The 21,388-nt window shown below is 34.5% G+C and overlaps 1 protein-coding gene across 6 annotated transcripts in view; it reads left to right on the forward strand.

Annotated features, from left to right (window-relative positions):
• LOC138826555 (sodium channel protein type 3 subunit alpha) overlaps positions 1 to 21,388 on the forward strand; it is a 115,732-nt gene that overhangs the window by 38,318 nt on the left and 56,026 nt on the right. For 4 of the 6 annotated variants that reach the window (XM_070021818.1, XM_070021817.1, XM_070021820.1 and 1 more), the window contains 7 exons: positions 4,278 to 4,406; positions 5,052 to 5,143; positions 5,998 to 6,270; positions 6,477 to 6,540; positions 9,483 to 9,624; positions 12,167 to 12,373; positions 20,311 to 20,595. In XM_070021818.1, coding sequence (XP_069877919.1) covers positions 4,278 to 4,406; positions 5,052 to 5,143; positions 5,998 to 6,270; positions 6,477 to 6,540; positions 9,483 to 9,624; positions 12,167 to 12,373; positions 20,311 to 20,595 — 1,192 coding nt within the window. Of the gene's footprint in view, positions 1 to 4,277; positions 4,407 to 4,870; positions 4,963 to 5,051; positions 5,144 to 5,997; positions 6,271 to 6,476; positions 6,541 to 9,482; positions 9,625 to 12,166; positions 12,374 to 20,310; positions 20,596 to 21,388 lie in introns of all 6 variants that reach the window. The other 2 variants (XM_070021819.1, XM_070021833.1) reach the window with 1 other exon arrangement.

Consider the following 21,388-nt stretch of genomic DNA (forward strand, 5'->3'; position numbering starts at 1 on the left):
TATTGTATGTACTGTCATTATTGTTATATTCTGGTTAAAATGGCATAGGTAGTTCTACATCATTCTGTTAGATTTCTTGTTTAGGTTAAATCATTATATTTAGATGTTTAAGTTCAGAGGCTTCGACATTTTATACATCTAAGTTATACTTAAGATGTGCAGGTTATTCAGCAATAGTATGTGTACTAAAACCCTAAGATATCTTTCTTCATCTACAAATCTGGTCTCAAGATGCAATATAGACTAAGGGAAAACATGATTAAGGACAGATTACTCAAAACTTGTGTAATGTTGTGACCAGAACACTAATAAAAACAATAGTTATCTCAAAGAAAGATGCTTGTTTAGCTATTCTTCCAATATTTGCATCTAATCTCTTTTTTCCTCTATGAGATGAATACCCATCCCCATTTGTTTGTTTTTTTTTAAATTAAATTTAATTTAATTTGTGAACATACTGTACAGAGGAGTTACAATTACATGGCAGGATAATGCATACATGTCTTACCAAGCTCCCATTTGTTTGTTATTATCAGAATAAAATATTTGATTCAGAATTTCAACTCAAGAACAAATGTCTAACCACAGACATTTCTGAGGACATTAAGCCATCTCCTTCTTGCAATAAGGGAAAACACGTCTATTTATTTTCTACCATCTTCCCTCATTCTTTTTCCTTTGGTGGCACTGGAGTTTGAACTCAAGACCGTGTGCTTATAAAGTTGACGTGACTCTGCTGAGCTATGCCTCCAGCCCCATTTCTCATTGATTATTTTTAGAATTGGGTCCCACTTCATGTCTGGGTATACACCCAAGCTGCAATCCTTCTACTTTTAGGTTTTCCATCATAGATGTGCCACTGTGCCCCATTTTTTTCTGTGGAGATGGCCAGACGTTTCTGTCTGGGCTGGCCTCACACTACAACCCTCTCAATCTCAGCCTCCCATGTTCCTTGGTATGACAGCCATGCACCACTGTGCTCAGCCATGTATTGAGAAGGGAATATCGTGAACTTTTCCACCTGGGCTAGCCTCCAGCTACAATACTACTAGTCTCATCCTCCAAAGTAGCTAGTATTATAGGTGTGAGCCATAGACTCCAGCTTCTTTTTAACTATTCCAAGAGATTATCTATTTAAGTGTGAGAAAAAGTTTTCCTTATTGTTTCAAATATTAACATGCTGTAGGAAATTACATACAGACTAAATTTCTGTGTGTGAATATTATTGCCTTGTCACTCACATGTAAGGTAATTTATATAAAAATATGAAGAAATAGAAGGTGTTATGGGCAGATGGCCCAGGTAGCTGATGAGAAGCATATGTGTTTGAGAACCAAATGATTTGGGGACCTTACATGAACTTCAGACCAGATGTCCCCACCCGTGAGTACTATATGAACTCGGCCTGGGCACTGTTCCTGAGCTCTTTTTTTGCTCAAGGCTAGCACTCTAACACTTAAACCACAGTGCTACTTACAGCTTATGCTGTGATTATTTGGGGATAACAGATTCATGGACGTTCTTGTGTGGACTGGCTTTGAATTGTGATCCTCAGTTCTCAGCCTCCTGAATAACTAGGATTACAGGCATGAGCCACTGGTTCCTGGCTTTAGACTTAGCCTTAGAAACGTTTTTACTTATATCTTTCAGTTAGAAGACTTCACATAAGTTTTCTGATCAATTAAAAAGAACAGTAATCCAGCAGGAAAATAAAAATAGTAGTGGTTATATAAAATACATAAATAAATAAACATCCCAAGGAACAGAGAAGATAACTCTGTTTGGGGATGAAAATAAAAGTTATTGGCTAGGCATGGTGGCTTATATCTCTAATCACTTACTTATGAAATATAGATGTGGAGACTCATGGCTTAAGACAAATGATGGCAAAAAAATTAGTAAGATCCCATTTCAACAAATAAACTGAGAATGATATATATCTGTAATCCTGTTCCATGTGGTCTTCTCTAGAACTAGTGCACAACTCTAATTGAAAAATAACTATAACATAAAAGAACAGGAACATGACAAGTGGCAAGTGTAAGGCCCTGAGTCTAAAGCCCAATACAACAAAGAAAGGGCCGGGGAGGGGGAGGACTGATATCAGCATCAGTCTCTGAGCAAAGACACAGAATAATAAGAGTACACAGAATGGGGTATAAGGGTGATATTATGTAGTGAACCTAGAACTATTGAAGGCAGAATGTTTCTATAGACATTATAATTGCAGCAGATAAAAATTGTGACACAGACAGAAAAGACAGCATGATGATGTCAGCAGCCTAGAGGGGGCTGAGCTAAGAAAGATCAAGCTCTCCTACTTCCCACTTACCTGTCCAGTCCAGTTTGCTAATTTTAGCACATGTAAATGCCTTGCTGGGTAATCTCTGTCTAGATGTTAAGCACTATGACTGGCTTCTTTGCACAGCTATTGTCACGTTGTATTCCAAAAGTTTTCTTACTTTGGGAATGTACAATTTTCTTACAAGGCACTATATCTAAAAAAAAAAATCTATATAAAGTGTTTCTCAGGCCCTTTAAGGATCAGGTATCTCTACAAACAAAATGGCATGTTAATTACAGGTAGTATACAGAGATCTGAACTAAAGCGAAGATACACAGAAGCTTGGAATTTTAAAGTATCTCTGTTCATAATAGACAGCTACTTCATAAGTAAAATTACCAATTATTCTTCATGAAACCATTGAGTTAGGAGGAACTAAGGAAAAGTAGATATGATGGTTTCTGCAAATACTCAATTTCTTCTTATATCATTTGCCTCCTATGAGAAAATTGTATGTAGGAAACTTATGAACATACTATCCAAACACTTGTACATATAAGTTGGAAAAAATGATTTAAAAACTAAGAGTGCATCAATTTTTTGAAGTACTTGAAGTACTCTGAAAAAATAAACTTAAATTATTCTTCTAAAGAACACAATGCTGAAAACCAAATCCTCTCAACTATTTTTTAGAAGAAACAGAAATAACTTTTTTGTCAGCCCTCATAGGGGAAAGGGGTAGAAATGTCCAACATTTTATAGGAATCCCAAAAGCTTTGTGTGATTTTTGGAAACAAACTTGATTAAAACAAATTTAACATGATTTGGACCAATGTAAATAGTAACAGGGTACCAGGTTGGCTTTAAGAATTTTGTTTATCCCTGAATTGTGGTAATCATGAGAGCACACACACACACACACACACACACACACACACACACACACACACACACACACACACACACACACACACACACACAATATTGAAGAATGGAAATATTTTTCTTGTGATCTTGTATATACATATATGGAGGAAGAGACAGAGTGAAAGAGAAACAGAGATTAAAAGATGAAAGAAAAGTTTTATAACACTATATCTGTCTCAAGGATAAAGAAAGAAGTTCATTCTCCATACTATATAATACATATAAATATTTTAGCATGAGCTTACCCACTAAATTTGGCTAGGAGATGATTATATTCTTATTTAAATAAAATATAATAGCAAATGCCATTGACTGGTTTCTTCTTAGTTTTTTTTTTCACTTGGCCATTAGAAATTAGAAGGTTATATGTGTGGTTTATAAGCTGTCAGACACTGCTGCAAAAGGGGATAAACCTTAATGATTATCCACAAAATTAATGAAATGATTATGCTAAAACCTAAATGATTTAGTAAGAATAGATTACTGAAGAATATATTTTCTCTTTGCTGTAATAATTTGCTTAGTTTTGTCATACTTTAAACTGTCTATTTTGAGTCTGATGCTAGTGGCTCATGAATGTAATCCTAGCTACTTAAGAGTCTGAGATCTAAGGATGGCAGTTCAAATCTCAGCTCAAGTTGAGAGACTCTTATCTCCAATGAATCACCAAAAAAAAAAAAAAAGGTATAAGTGGAGCTGGGGCTGAAGTGATAGAGTACTACCCTTGAGCTTAAAAAAAAAAAAGCTCAAGGTCAGAACCTATGCCTGAGTTAAAGCTCCAGGACAGGAAAAAGAAAGAAAGGAAGAAAGGAAGAAAAAGAGAAAGAAAGAAAGAAAGAAAGAAAGAAAGAAAGAAAGAAAGAAAGAAAGAAAGAGAGAAAGAAAGAGAGAAAGGAAGAAAGAAAGGAAGAAAGAAAGAAAGGAAGAAAGAAAGGAAGAAAGAAAGAAAGAAAGAAAGAAAGAAAGAAAGAAAGAAAGAAAGAAAGAAAGAAAGAAAGAAAGAAAGAACATGTATTTTAGCAGTTCAAAGGAAATTCTTAGTTAATGTCTTCCATGCTTTTCCCAGGTATACCTTTACTGGGATCTATACCTTTGAGTCACTCATAAAAATCTTGGCAAGAGGGTTCTGCTTAGAAGATTTTACATTCCTTCGTGATCCATGGAACTGGCTGGATTTCAGTGTCATTGTGATGGCGTGAGTAATTTCTTTAACTTTGATAGATTCAAATAAGTGATAGTAGTTGCAGCATAAACCAAATATGAGGAGACATATTTTAGGTGCATAGTTCTCTGGTTAGTTTACATGCCTCTTATATTTTGAGAATACATGTTGTGAGATAAATATATTTTATAAACGAACCTTAAACAGAATTCCTTTCATGTCCTATATTCTTTCTATTCATTAAAATGAAGTTATTTATTGACTACAGTTTAATAGCAACAATTGTACTTCACGAATTTTGAAAAGCGATTATATTAGTGAAATTTACATAGAAACAAAGTAATTTTTTTCTTAAAGGCAACTATCATTATGCAACGCCCTGTGGTCTATACTCATCCCATTTGTTAAAGACAAGGGGCTATATATACCAAGCCCAGCACTAATTATTTAGTATGAACTTTGCCAAAACTATCAGTAACTCTGATTTAATCCTACAGGTATGTAACAGAATTTGTAAGCCTAGGCAATGTTTCAGCTCTTCGAACTTTCAGAGTCTTGAGAGCTCTGAAAACTATTTCTGTAATTCCAGGTAAGAAGAAACTAGTAAAAGGTAGTAGGCCCTTATATCTCCAACTTTTCTTGTGTGTTATTGTGTTTGTGTGTGGACCCCTATTACAGATATGTGACAGAGTTTGTGGACCTGGGCAATGTCTCAGCGTTGAGAACATTCAGAGTTCTCCGGGCATTGAAAACAATTTCAGTCATTCCAGGTGAGAGCTAGGTTAAACACCGAGGCTGACTTTAAAGAGCATTGAGGTTGAAATTGCATGAAGAGCAATAGCCTTGGTGCTTATTGGTGCTCATTATCATTCCTAAACATTGCCAAATGATGTTTTAATGTCAGCTTGATCCCTATGGTTCTAGAAAGCACAATTATTGATAAAGTCAGCCTTTGAGTTTAACAGAAAACTGCATGAGACATCTATGAAAAATACTGGTTTGACAGTCTGTCTCGCACGTGTACTTATGACTTACAGTTTACCCTTGCATTCTGATAAAGCTTTGCTACCACGGACCATGGCTTTACTAACTGATTTGCATTGCACCACTCACTGCAGATCTATTTCTGAAATAGATCTTTTATAAAGGAGTAAAGATGATTCTGAAAAAGCTTGCAAATGACATGGGATTTGTATTAGCTTACAATTCTTTTCTCCTCTAAATTACTGCTCATGAAGACTAATTGAAAGAATGGATTGGGGGCAAACAAGCTCATGATATATTATCTGAAAGGAAAAATAACATCTTTGTCTTGTACATAATTCTGACAGCAAATAGAACTTCATAAACAAAACTTTATGCTTAGATAGGCAAACTTTTATTTTGAACTTTCAGAAAGCATTGTGTTCATAGAAAGCCAATTCTTTATTTCCTAAATCATTAGGCTATCCATAAAGCTTTAATGTATGTAGCCAACCATGTGTTTGCACGGGGAATAGTGTGTGTGTGTGTGTGTGTGTGTGTGTGTGTGCGCGCGTGCATGTGCACGTGTGCGTATACCTGTGTGTATGAAGACATGGTTCATGGTGCTTTTGTAGGCTGACAGGAGGTTCTCTCTCTTCAGGTTTAAAGACCATTGTGGGCGCCCTCATCCAGTCGGTGAAGAAGCTCTCCGACGTCATGATCCTCACTGTGTTCTGTCTGAGCGTGTTTGCTCTCATTGGGCTGCAGCTGTTCATGGGCAACCTGAGGAATAAATGTTTGCAATGGCCCCCGAGCGAGTCTGCTTTTGAAACCAATACCACTTCCTACTTTAATGGCACAATAGCGCCAAATGGGACATTTGTTAATATAACAATGAGCACATTTAATTGGAAGGATTACATTGCAGATGACAGTAAGAATTATTGCTATTATGTTTACCTTATTCTTGTTGAATGAGGTTTCAAATATAGATAGCTGAGACTGTGAGAATGATGGCACCTTTGTAGCTATCCACTGTTAGTGTATGACTGGGAAATAATTTACATAATTAAACTGATGTATTCTTAATGTGAACAGTATTAATTTGGAAACGAAATCACATATTCTTTATATGAACAGGTCACTTTTATGTGCTGGATGGACAGAAAGACCCATTACTCTGTGGAAATGGCTCAGATGCAGGGTAAGACACATCTTTTTTTTTTTTTGCAAAAAAAGTAGGTAGAAAAAATATATGTAGAAAAAATCCAGAAGACTGGCTTCTGGATAAATGATGTGATTCTGCCATCTGAGGAAGTGCCTTTTCTGAGTTATTAGTTTGTCATTGCAAGGACTCTTATTTATTGCTGGTGGGAATGCAATAAAAAAAAGAAAATTTGAAAAAAAGGCAGATTCTTAAAAAAAAAGTCTTCCAAGACAATAAACAAGACTACCAAGACTACCGCTAGAACTTTTGGCCAACTAATTTGAAAACATGACTACACAGTAACTTGCTTGTGAATGTTTACAACAGCTATAAGTCAGAATCATTCCAAACTGGAAGCAAACAAAAATGTCTCTCAAATGTAAATTAACAAATGAACTGTGGTATGTGCATAAAGTGAAAGAGTATTTAATGATAAAAAAGACTTTGATAAACCTGAAATGCATATTTCCATGTGAAAATAAATGCCAACCTGAGAAAGTTATCTACTATACCATTATAATTATATGACATTCTTGGAAAGACAAAATGGTAGAAATGAATAAAAAATTAATCTTTTTAGTATGGTCACAGGTTTACTAAGTGAAACATGGAACAGAAGAAACTATTCTATACAGTTGTGTAAGAATGAATATGAACATTAAATATTTGTCCAAAGTTATAAAGCAAAGTAGGAAAATCAATGTATATAAATTGTAAAGTCTTTGTGAGGAAATGAATGTGACAAAACATTTAAATATATTTCAAACTTATGAAACTACATCACTAGAGGAAGTAGATTAATGTGCTACATGTCAAGAAATTGTAGCACGTGGCTTGGTGCTAGCTACTCAGGATGCTGAGATCTAAGGATGGCAGTTTGATGTCAGCCTAGAGAGAAAAGTCTGAGAATTCTATTGTCAATTAACCAGCAAAATGTGGTACTGCAGGCATAGATCAAGTGGTAGAGCATGAACCATGCGTGAAATAGTGGAATGAGAGCACATGGCCTTGAATTCAAGCCTTAGTACTGAAAGAAAAAAAAATATCAATAATGTAATGTATTAAATTTCACTTTTGAACTTAGTGGAGTTTGTGAAACTAAAGATAAAAGGAACAATACTGTAGGAGATAAAGTTGCTTCCCAATAGCAATATCGATTATCATGAAATATCTATGCATAGGTACTGCTATCGATTAATGAATGAATAAATGGGTAGTGGATAGTAGCCAGGTTTTTCACATTTATAATGACAAATAAGCAAATGGAAGAGTCTAGAATGATCCCTGTGGTGGTGGATTAGATTTACAGACATGACCTTAACTTTAAGTTTCGCTTATCTAAACAGATCCAGAAATGTGTGTGTGTGTGTGTGTGTGTGTGTGTGTGTGTGTGTGTGTGTTACAAATGAATTGTTCTGTTTTGTAAGTAGAGAAGACACAGAAGTAATGCTATCTTGGTAGCAACAAACACCATCTGATCTGTCACCCAGATCTTGATTTCTTTCTTTTTTGTCTTGTCTATATCTTTTTCTTTCTTTTTTAAAAATATTTTTATTGTAAAGATACTGTACAGAGGGGTTACAGTTACCTGAGTAAGGTAATGAGTACATTTCCTAGAGAGCATTGTTACCTCCTCCTTTGTTTTTGAAGTCTCCAATAAAAGAAACCAGGGCCAATTGGATAAACAGTTGGGAAAATAAAAGCTGATTCTGAAGCATGTTGTGTGCTAGAAAATAAGAAGAGACTAAGAAACAACAAAACATGCAGCCTCAGGTGTATTTCATACTAACACAAATGACCAACTAAGAAAACTTCTAGTGGCCAAACAAGGAAAATTTTGAGCAAGAAATGAAAATATCATTGCATTATAATTCAAGAAGTAAAAAATCATGAACATATAATGATGTAAACAAATGATTAAATAAACAAATAAATCAGGAATAATGAACAATATCCCATGTAGAATTCCAAATAATTTTGTAATACTCTATAATTTTAGAGATTATAACTACCCATTTATTAAGTGTGACTGGCATATTCTGGCTATTTTCAAAAGGATACAATATGGAGAAGAAAAGTGCAAACTTACAATGGAGAAAGAACAAAAACTACTTTAAGTGAGGTGGAGAAAGTTACTAACAGTGAAAAAGTCACTGAGTATGTTTCCTTGGGAATGATGTGCTGATAATTAGACCTACTTCTACATGCTTCCACCCAAAAACTATAATAATTGAAACAATATTGAGATAAACATGAGATAATTCTTAACCTAAGGGCATTCTGCAAAATGCTCAGCTAGTACTCAAAACCATTATTGTCAGCAATAACAAGGAAAGCCTGAAAACAGAGCCAATCAGGAACCACCTAAGGAGACATGACAACTAAATCTGATATGTATCTTCTTCTAGAAAAAGTAATTAGGGGAAAACTCAGGAAATACAAATAAAGTTTCGTAAATTGGAATATGTCTATATTGGAATCTGGCCATTTGCATGAAGGGAGTCCATATAATTTTTCTACTTTTGTCATAAATTTAAAATGATCCTAAAATATAAATTTTACTGTGATAGTTCTATAAACCTGTTTAATAAAATAAATCACTAAGTGGTTCCCTACCCTTTGACGGTCTTTTGGCTTTTGTTTTTTTATTATTGGTTCTTACCACTTAATAAATAATAGAATAATGATGGAAGTGTGTGGCTGCTATTCTGAGTGTCCATAAATCTGACTTCCTTCCACCTAACTTTTCTACTGATTCTTTTTCTAATACATTTCATGTGATGAATTTCCCCTATGACCTGAAGTGTAGAAATGAAGATCAAGTGAAGTTAATCATGGATAACCATTGCAATTCAGAGTTTTGACAATCACTGAGGTCAAATTGGTTGTCATTAATACAATTTCTATGCTGCTCTCACCGTCATTTCTGTTTTTCACAGGCAATGTCCAGAAGGGTACATCTGTGTCAAGGCTGGTCGAAACCCCAACTATGGCTACACAAGCTTTGACACATTTAGCTGGGCCTTCTTGTCTCTGTTTCGACTCATGACTCAAGACTACTGGGAGAATCTTTACCAGTTGGTATGGTCCAAATTAGAATGCTTAGGACTCATTTTGATGAACACATGTAAAATGACATATTTGGGTACATGTTTTACAGTCTGGAATGAAGAAGAAGGTTTGGTTTAAAGCAAGAGTGCCTTGAATCCTAAATGGTCATTTAGTTAGTAGATACATATGTGTTTGTGTTTGTGTGGGCATATGTGTGCATGCATGGGGGTGTATCCATATGGAGAGTTCCTCATGTGATTGGCATTTTGTAAGAAGATATTGAGCATGTAAAGAATGTTCATGACTTTGGGATATTTATAATCTAGTTGTGGAGCTAGAAACGGCACATATAAACCCAATTAATAAATGAACTAAAGACTTAGAGACTTCTCCAAAGAAGAAATAAGAATGAACAATAGACATATAAAGAGATGTTTAACATCTCTGGCCATAAAAGAAATGCAAATCAAAACAAAACTGAAATTCCACCTTACCCCAGTTAAATGGCCATTATCAAGAAAATTGATAATAATACATGCTAGCAGGAATATGGTAAAAAAAAAAAAAAAAGGAACACTACTACACTGTTGATGGGAATGTAAACTTGCTCAACCACTCTGGAAACAGTATGGAGGTTCCTCAAACGACTAACATAGAGCTTCCCTATGACCTAGCAATCCCACTCCTGGCCATCAATCCAATTGACCACAAAATGGGCTACACTAAAGTCACAAGCACAACCATATTCATTGCAGCATTATTTACCATAGACAAGTTATGGAATCAACCCAGATGCTCCTCAGTAGATGAAAGGATCAAGAAAATGTATAAATATACAATAGAACTCAATGCTTTCATCAGAAGGAATGACATTGCCCCATTCATAAGGAAATAGAAAGACTTGGAAAAATTATATTAAGTGAAGCAAACCAGACCTAAATAATCATAGGCTGCATAATTTTCATAATTTGTAATCATTAGAATGTGTCTAGAAATATACATATAGATGTATGGATAGTAATACAATGGATAATAAGACAAATAATTACACCTGGACATGATTATTAAACAGTAGTCTAAACTAAAGGAGGATATTCTTAGGAGGGAATCACCAGGGCTGAATAGTTCTGTGCATAAGATTCTATAAAATATTTGGAGTAAGGCTCAAGAAGTAGAGCACTTGCATGACAAGCAGAAGACTTGTACAAGAAGAGTTGTACAAGGAGTGCATTAAAAAGCACCTGCAAAATGTCAAAATCTATTAAACAGTATCTGTGAATTAATACATATAAGAAAAACAATCCAACAATTATGAAAAAAGTTAATTACTGTTCTCTCTGAAGTTGATATTCAAACAACCAAGCAATATTGGGTCCATAAATATCTCCCATCATTCTCTCTTTTTGCCCCTTCTCCATGGCTGTTCTCTCATTTTTATTCACGCCTGTCTTCATTTTGTTTGTTTTTAAGTTGTAATTTCATATATAAAATAAAACACAATATAAAAAAAGATTCTATAAAATAATGCTTATTGAAATGAACTCCAGGAATGGAAGCAAGAGGCTTTTTTAAATTTTTTATTTATTTTTTATTGTGAAAATACTGTACAGAGGGGTTACAATTACATGGGCAAGATAATGAGTACATTTCTTATCAAGCATTGTAGCCTCCTCCTTTGTTTCCCCTTCCCATCCCTTCCCATCCTCCCAAGAGGCTTTTTTTATTGTACTGTTTGGGGTTCTTGTTTTTTCTTTTATTTTCTTTGCTTTTCCCCTTTTGTCATTGCTTTTGATTTCTGTACCCTTTGTCTTATATATAAGTTTATCTGGTTTGGGGAATGGAAAGGGAAGCATGTAGGACAATGTGGAACCAATTCAGCAGTGAACTCCACTAGACACTATGTTAAAAGTGCCCTATACAACTGGGGAGAGGAGGAGGAGGAGAGTCAGGAGGGGAAAAGCTAGGAGAGAATGAGGGAGGGTGTGACACTATTCACAAAAAACAATACTCATTATCTGTTACCCCTCTGTTACATCACTCTTAACATAATTTAAAAAATCTAATAAGTAAATAAATTTGTCAATAAATAAATAAAAATGTTAACCATCAAAAATTAATGCAAAGTTTTTAAAAAATGAATTATAATATTAAGTTAAAGCTTCAGTTTATTAAGTCTAGAAGAGGGAGGAAGGGAAGAAATATGTCATTTCTAAATGACATGAATGAAGACTGTGATAATATGGAATCCCATTTAAAGAAGTTAAAGACCTAGTGTTCTCACTTGCGATACTGCTCTGTACTGTAAACTCCAATAAAGTCATTTAGTGGGGCTTAGTATATGCTCATTTAGAATGTATTTATATGAAATGACAGTACAATCAAATTTCTGATAATCTGAGTAGTGTGTGTGTGTTTGTGTGTGTGTACTTGTTCATTTTACCTTACCACAAAAAGAAATAAATCAAAGTAAGTTGATCAAAATAAGTTGGATAGCAGACAGCATTCTTGATGAAAATTTTACTTGGGGGACACTATCTGAAAATACCAATAAAATTATCCCCTTCTTCTCTAGACATTACGTGCTGCTGGAAAAACGTATATGATATTTTTTGTCCTGGTGATATTCTTGGGCTCGTTCTATTTGGTAAATTTGATTCTGGCTGTGGTGGCCATGGCCTATGAGGAACAGAATCAGGCCACCTTGGAAGAAGCAGAACAGAAAGAAGCAGAGTTTCAGCAGATGCTTGAACAGCTTAAAAAGCAGCAAGAAGAAGCACAGGTACTGAGCTATAATAAGAAAAAGTTTGTCATTATTTTAGTATCTAATAGGAATGTTGTTGTGCCCTAACATTCCAATTAAACCAATTCAATTGAATTTTTATTTAGTACATAGACATTTTCATAAGTAAAGAGAAACTAATTCAAACTTAAAGTTGTTTGTGAAATCAGAGTCAAAGCAACTTCACTATTCTGTATGTAGGATACTGTATTATGCTCTATTATGTCATGCCGTACTATGAAGAAATGGTAAATTATGCTCACAAAACAAATTTTACTATAATGAAATTAGCTAGTTCATAGAGAATGCAGTAGGAATAAGGTTTACTATGTTATTGTCTCATAGAAATTAACTTTTGATTGAATTTGTAAAATACAGTGTATTAGCTGAATTTACAAAAGAAATATAACTGACATTTAAAACTATTGTTTTCTCTCATCTAGTTACACCTTTGAAATTTTATTGTGAAATAAACTGAAAACAAGAAAACTTCAGTATGCATAGCTACATTTAAGCATTCTGTTTTCTGAAAGTGGTTATCTACAACTTATGTGGAAATGTTGCAAAATCATCTGAGACTAAAGACAGTTGTAGATTTTGTGTGTGTGCCTGGAAGCCAGCCACTTCTGGGACTTGAACTCAGGGCCTGGGTGCTGTCTCCGAATTTCTGGCTCAAAGCTACCTCTCTACCACTTGAGCCACAGCTCCACTTCTGGCTTTTTTGTTGTTGTTGTTAATTGGAAATAAGAGTCTCATGGACTTTCCTGCAAAGGCTAGCTTTGAACAATGATCTCAGATCTCAGCCTCTTAAATAGCTAGGATTATAGATGTGAGTCAACAGCACTGGGCCCAATTGTTTTTGCTACTATTCAACATTATGTTATGTAAGCAAATGAGGCCTTCACCTCATGAGAAGGGGAGCATAGATTTGCATTAGAAGTGGAGTGGGCAGAACCACACATTTTAAGATGGAGGTTGTGGGGAAATGTAGTAAGAATCTGAAATCGTTCTGTAAAATTATTTGGAGACAATAAAATAAACAAACAAGCAAATATATAAATAAGTAAAATCTGGTTTGTGTTAGCTTCAGTTGCAATTCCTCTAGATAATTGCTAACTTTTGGTATAGTCAGTCATTTTAACTTAGGTTTTTCTAGCAGGTACCTTATTGATGTTTAATTTGCTGAATCATTTTTCATGATCTTATTATATATATGCATATATTATTTCTTTTGTGAAGTGATTGGTCACATCTTCAAATCTTTGCCTTTTATTTCCTTTAAGGCTGTTTTTTTATTACTTGAGCTTGGTATGTTCTTTACACTTATGTATTCCAAGTACAATACATAAATATGTTTTGCAAATATTATATGCCAGCTTGGGACTGATTTTTTTCATTTACCTAATCATATTTTAAGGGCTAAAATGTTAACTTTGATTAACATCTTTAAGGAGAGTTCATTTCATTTATTTTAATTTAATTTTCACTTTTAATGCCTTTGATTCTTCGAAGGTTTTGTCAACAGCACAAATATTTTTCTAAAGATTGTTCTAATGCTATAGAGTTTTAAGTAAATAATATTAAAGTTAATGTGTACATAAAATATGAGTTACATATTTTTTGCATGCAAATATGTCATTTCAATATCATTAATTGAATGAAATAACTATTCTCCACTAAACTGAGTTTGAACTATGTCAAAAATAACTTGTTCATTGTCCCTAGGCAACTTTTCTTTTAAAAAATAAATCTTTTTTTCCATCTACTTGATAGATTTGTTTCTATTATGTGCCAATACTGTAGTCTCTTAACTACTGTGGTTTTATAGTAAAACAAATATCATTAGCTCTTCAACTTTGGCTTGTTTTTTTTTTCTTTTGTTAGTTGTTGGGCTTGACATCTAGGCCTGAGCACTGTCCCTCAGCTTGTCAGCTCAAGGCTAGCACTCTACCATCTGAGCCACAGTACCACTTCAGATTTTTTATTGGTTTATTGGAACCAAAAAGTCTCTCGGATTTTCTTATCTGGGCTGGCTTTGTACCGTGATCCTCAGATCTCAGCCTCCTGATTAGCTAGGATTATAGACATGAGCCACCAGTACCCAGCAGCTTTGGCTTTCTTTTACAACCATTTTTGTTAGTCCAGATCCTTTATAGCTTCAAATGAATTTTAAAATAAGACTACCAATTTCAGTTTGTATAATTTTTATTGCCTTATTTTCAACCTTACCAGCTTTTCTTTTGTATGATTGAAATCATTTGTTAATCCTACCAGTGCATGTTTCACCTCAGCCACTGTGGGTTTCATGTGTAAAGATTGTATCTGCATCTTCTCTGTACATCTTCAATTTATATTTTTTACATACACAATGCAATTATGAAACACTTTAGTGTTCTTTTCTACTGATTCTCACTTCTGTTTCAGTTATTACTGCATTTGATTATTTTTATCTTTATTATGAGTTATATATTATTCTCTTCACATTTTTAAAAATCTTCAATTGAATATTAAAACTGTCCATTGTACTTTTAGAATGTAGGGTATTGTTGTGTTCCTATAAAAATCCTTGATCTTTGTTATGGAACATAGTTCCAACAATTATAAACAGATCCTTTTGCATGTTGAATCATTTGAAGATTTGATTCTGGCACTGTGTAGGAGAAAGGAGGCTTTCTCTCTAATCCTCAGCATTAATAAGTATTATTCTCAGAGATGAAGGAAGCTCAGAAGTAATCCGGAGTTTGTATCTCTGTGCAATCCTTTCCTCTATTCATATTCATAGAAGTGTCTTATGAACTGCAGCCATATATCTCACATGAACAGAGTCTACACAGATATTCCACTGCATTGTGGTCTGAAATCCCAAGGTTAATTTCTTTTTTTGTTTTTTAATTAGTAAGTTTTTTTGTGAAAATACTGTACAGAGTGGTTACAATCACATGAGCAAGGTAATGAGTACATTTCTTATCAAGCACTGTTGCTTCCCCCTTAGTTTCCCCTTCCCATCCCTGCCCTCCCAACATCCCGCACCCCCCTCCCCCTACAGAAGCTTTACAACCCAAGGCCATTTTCTAAAACACTAGAAGAATTTGCTTTCTTCATTTCCCATTTCCCAGTGTCTTTGAACATCTTGATCAACTGTTCAATATCTCCAGTCATTGATTTTATGTATTTTGTCTCTTTTATCAGAGAGAGAGACTAAACCTAGTCCCTGCTACTCTACCTTGATTAGAAGTCCAAGTAATGTTTAATACATATCGACATTTATTAATTTTTCTCAGATGAACAAACACAGATAATTTGAATTAGTCTTTGAATGACAATATGTAATTGATTTTTTTTAAAAATTAAAATTTTCTTTATTGTAAAGATGCTGTACAGAGGGGTTACAGTTACACAAGTAAGGCAGAGTACATTTCCTATAGAGCATTGTTACCCCCTCCTTTGTTGTTCTCCCACTATTTTATAGGCTCAAAATTTGTTTTCAGCTGTTCCCAATCTTGAAAAGTGACAACATATAGTATATCATCCTCTTTTGAAAAACAGGATTTAACAATGAGTTGCTTGGCTTTCTACCAAAAATTAAGCATTTTCTGGATATGGAGGCCTTGCTATTTTTGTCCTGCCTCTGTGTTTAGAGTAGTCATATAATCACACTCCAGTGATTTTAGAAGGAAAACTACAAACAAATTTGAAACACTTGACCATCTGATAAAGTAGCCAATGTAGTTGCCAGAAAGCTGTACAATATTTAATTATTTATGGGTTTTATTTCATATGCTATAAATAAAACACATTTGTAAGACAAGAAAATAAGAGCTATTCAGAGGGTAAGGACTTTCCATTTCAACATTTTAAGTAAATGGTATAAGACTGCATGAAATTTTATTTTATGGTGTTTTATTATTCTATTATCATATAAACAAAGGTATACATTTGGGGCTAGGAAGGTGGCTCAGTGGTAGAGTACTTTCCTTGCATGCATTAGGCCCTGGGTTCATTTCCTCAGCACCACATAAGGAAAAAGAAAAGCTGGAAGTGGCACTGTGGCTCAAGTGGTAGAGCACTAGCCTTGAGCTGAAGAGCTGAGGGACAGCGCCAAGGCCCAGAGTTCGGGCCCCACGACCAACAAAAAAAAAAAGTATATATTTTAAAATGTTACACAAATAACATAACAAAATCGTGTGTTCATTCTGAAATGCAGTAAATATAGGGTAAATAATGGTACTAAGTAAAAGATACACATCTTTGAATTTAGAAACAAAAAAGCCCTGTGCCTGATGGAACTATAAACAAGCTAATTACATCATGGTTATGTTAGTTCTCGTATTAATCATCTATTAGATTCTAGTATCTGAATCTTCATGATTTGACTAACCTTTACTTCTACAACATTTAAGTTGCCCTCATGAAAAGTTTCAATACTTAAATCCTTGTCCTGAGAGACTGAGTTCCCCTGTGAGATTACCTATCCTACAGTGTTGCCAACATGCCAATTACCACCTCGGACTTCAGAACTTACTATCTAGCAAATAAATTTATAGAGCTTAGCATTACTTCTACTTTTAGTTGATATTTGTCGATGGTTCTCCAGCGTTAGTCATTGTGTATACATGAAGAAGAAGATACAGCTCAGTGGACTCAAACATCAAAGCTTCAAAACTTGGGGAAAGACTATCATTACAAGAGACATAAATGTAGTGTTTTGAACAAGATCATTAGCATTTATTTTATGACTCTGTGTGTGTGTGTGTGTGTGTGTGTGTGTGTGTGTGTGTGTGTGTGTGTGTGTACGCATGTGTGTACTCATCCTGGAGCTTGTACTCAGGGCCCAAGGTGCTATACCTGAGCTTTTTTTTAGCTAGCACTCTTCCACCTGAGTCATAGCTCCACTTCCACAGGCAATAACCATTGGCTCTCAGCTTTTGTGGTTTTAAATGTTCAAAATTGCACAGGTTAGTGTATTCCATTTAAGTATATAGAAGTCTGATAGGGAAATTATTGGGAATAAGATATAGAACAAAATTAAGAAATAATGACATTTGAGAAATTTATTATAATTAAGGATGGAATCAAAACAAGTGTGGTTACTGTCTTTGAGACTTTGAATGGGATTTTTACCGGCTTTTATCTATTTAATAAGTAACAGATAGACAGGGGATTACATTTTTAGAAGAAATAGGTAAAGCAAGTTTTAGCTTATGAATCATGGAGAAATGTTTTTTTTCTGTATAAATATTAGCGCTAATCTGTTATTTTTTACAAGAGTATTCAGCAAGTTGATTGTGAGAGAATCTTTGCTATACTAAGTAAACAGGACATTCACAGTGTCATAGAGCTGGGTATAAACAGGTACACAGACATGAGAGATGACAGGAAACATCTGCCTTTGAGGGACTCGGCAAGTCTCTGGAAGTGGAACAAGTGACAGATTTGTGTTGATGAGTGACAAAGAAAATATGTTGTGCCAGAGGTTACCTTTGCTGTCTTAAAAAATCTGTTTTTGGTTTTTGAGTTATTTGAACTGTTACTGAGAATAGGTAGGGAAATCATGTCATTTGCAAAACAAATTCCAGAAGTGATTTAAATGAGCATGACTATCAGATGATGGTTAGGGAATAGTATCACCACTTCTTTTGTTTCTAGGACAAGCTAATCAGTAAGTGTTGTATGTTTGGGTCTGTACAATAAGAAAAGGAAGGTCTTTATTTAGATTTTTTTAAAGATCCAGAATATTTTTTCTTCCTAAAGAAAATGGTTTGTGTATGTACATATATGTTTCTTATAAATTATTATATATGGTATATTTCTTGTTATAATATAAATGTATATGTTTATATACTTTCAATGTATGAAGTACAATATAACTAACCTGCTGTTGATAAGTGCTTCATTTATGTACTTTATCATACTATGTAGTCATTATAAAGGATCTTAATGATCTCCTATCAAATCATCTGGGATGATATTAGAGTGATCATTACAAACAAGAACTCAAAAGTAGGGGCTGGGAAGGTGGCTCAATCGTAAAGCGCTAGCCTTGAGCTGAAGAGCTGAGGGACAGCACCCAAGCCCAGAGTTCAGGCCCCACGACTGGACCCCCCCCCAAAGAAAAAAGAGCTCAAAAGTACCTCCAACTCAGGATGTCTGACTATAGGGAATTTTAAAGAATATCAAAATTCTGAATTAGTGTTTCATTTAAATGCTGGGCATTTTCTTACATCATTTTCAGTCTAAGTTTCAGTGTAGATATAGTGTTTAATATAAGCAAATAAGTATCTTTGCTACAGGTTATGTGTTGGAGTGTCCACCACAAGAATTCTGTACTGAGTACTGCAATTCTACATCCTTGGAGATCATGCTGATCCTAAAGAATCTGCAGCATATTGTCTTGACTTTGTTTTGGACATTTCCATCTTAGTTGAGATGAGACTGAAAAACAAAAACTACTTTAGAAGGGTTTTCTTTTTCTCAGGAAGAAACAAAGCACAATGTGATATGAAAGCACAAAGTAAAATATGTTGATGTACAAGTGCATTTTACCCTCGTTCCTTCCTAAAATATGATAGTGTTATATGGAGCATATGACACTTTGTTCTTTCTTAGACAGGACAAAAAGTCAGGGCTAAGGTGTTTTGTTCTCCCTGCCATCTTACTCCTGTGTCTGAGACAAATGATAGATGCCTTTTTAATTTTTGTTCCCCAAACATTGATTTCGGTGCAGTGGCATATCAGACACAGTACACATAGTCACTAAGGGAATTCTTTTCTGGGTTATGGTTTATGAGAAAGACAGATAACATGGCAGACAAATTAGAGTTACTGATATTTGATAATGTCTGTAAAAAATATGGACATTTCCACAATTTGTCATTTCCACTTCTGGGATGATGTTTACAACCAGAGACGTTCCTAATGAGAACCTAGCTTTGATTTACATCATATTGTTGCTCATTATTTTCTTCAATCATGTTTAAATCATTTCCAGTCTAAAATTACTGATACTCACATAGATGAAAATTAAAAAAAATACCTTTACCATGCTTTTTCCCTGAACTGGCTGTGTTGTATCAGTGGAGAAACTCAAAATGCTTAAGAGTACTTAGTGCTGAAACAGGGATAAAAAATGTTAGAAGACACTCTCATGATCCTTTAAAAAGTCTTTCACTAGTCATTACTAGTCTTACACTAGTCATTTACAATAATGAATAATTCATAAACATTTAAAAATTTTAAAAGTATTGTGTAATAAATTCTCTAGAATTAAAGTAACCCCATATAAAGTCCAATAAGTAATTAAATAAAATAACAAGAAAAAATAGCCAATACATTCCCACTACTTTTTTGTTGTTTTTTATTTTTGTTTTTGTTGAAACACATCTCACTATTGTAGATCACAATGGTCTAGAATATATGGCCTTCCTATCTTGTGTTTAGAGGTGTGTACTAGTATGTCCAGCATTTCATGTGTTTTTATTCCCCGTAAGAAACAAACAGCACATAAAAGTACTCAGTACCACTCAGTTGCTGACAATTGCAAATGAGAGGAACAATCCCTGGGTTGAATTGTAGTACTATTAAAGGAGCAACTACCACTGAGGAAATATGTGTTTTTAGTGCACAGAAGATAATTTACAGACAGCAAATGTCCTCTGAACTGAAGCTAATCTCAACAAAATTATTTTTCCTTAAGCCGATCTGGAATATGTACAAGACACAAATGTTTCTGCCTTAATGTAGAGACATTGGCATTGCTTTATGATATTTAAAATGGAAAGGTCATTATTAAAAAAAACCTCATCTGGTAAAGAAAAACAAAGAGACCAGAGGGTGTGATTTTCATATGCAGCTAATATTCTTTGAAGGCGGCATTTATGGTCAGTGAGTAGTTTCCAGGCTTGTAGTCTAAGCTGTGCTTGGCTTCATTTTTACCACAGGCCGTGGCAGCAGCATCAGCTGCATCAAGAGACTTCAGTGGGATAGGTGGATTAGGAGAACTCCTGGAGAGTTCTTCAGAAGCCTCAAAATTAAGTTCCAAAAGTGCTAAGGAGTGGAGAAACCGGAGGAAGAAAAGAAGGCAGCGGGAGCATTTTGAAGGAAACAGAGAGGGAGACAGGTTCCCCAAGTCTGAATCAGAAGACAGTGTCAAAAGAAGAAGCTTCCTTTTCTCCATGGATGGAAACCGGCTGACTGGTGACAAGAAGTTCTGCTCTCCTCACCAGGTACTAATGGCCACAGAGTTCCCTGCTTTTGTCTTTCCCTTGCTAGTGCTCTTAAGTGATGTATATTTCATGTTGACATGTATCTTTGTAGAATTTGTTTTGACTGACAAGGGGTTAACAATATGGTCATTGAAAATGTTCTCTAATGGCTTAAATCTTAAATCATCAATAACTTGGAAAGTAATTGTCTTCAAACATTTCATACTTCTGAGACCATTTAAATATATATATAGGTACATACATATGAATTATATATTATATATATATATATATTGAAAAGTCTGCTAAGCAGACTTTTCAATATGATAGTTTTGGAAGCTTTTGTTTACCTTATTCATTTGGAAGTCACTTGGAAGATAAACCTAACTTCTTTGTGTTCCTGTCTTAATTATATGAAGTTTTCACTGTAACATAGAAGTACCACACACTAAGGAATTATGCCAACAGGAGCTCCTGGAATTGTAACATAGGTGTGAATTTTGGAGAGAAATATCTCTGGGTTTGCTTATATATTTTGATGGGAAAATTGTGCTGTGGTGAGTCTACTTTGTCGTGGCCTGTGGTGCATGTGTAATATCTTAGAATGAAATTAGGATCTAAATATTCTTAAAGACACTGCATTGGAATAGTCAATTTTTGCTCTAATTTAAAACTGAGCATCCTATTTTTCAGCATATTTTCAAGTCAAAGAGGTAAAAAAGAATTTTAATTCTATCGCTAATATGTTTATATAATGTAAAGAGTAATTAGACCTGTGACAAATAGCACTAAGACTTTGAATATTCTATTTGAC

Source organism: Dipodomys merriami, unplaced genomic scaffold (assembly GCF_024711535.1).
Source record: "Dipodomys merriami isolate MVZ:Mamm:240054 unplaced genomic scaffold, mDipMer1.0.p SCAF_1, whole genome shotgun sequence".
NCBI lineage: Eukaryota > Metazoa > Chordata > Mammalia > Rodentia > Heteromyidae > Dipodomys > Dipodomys merriami.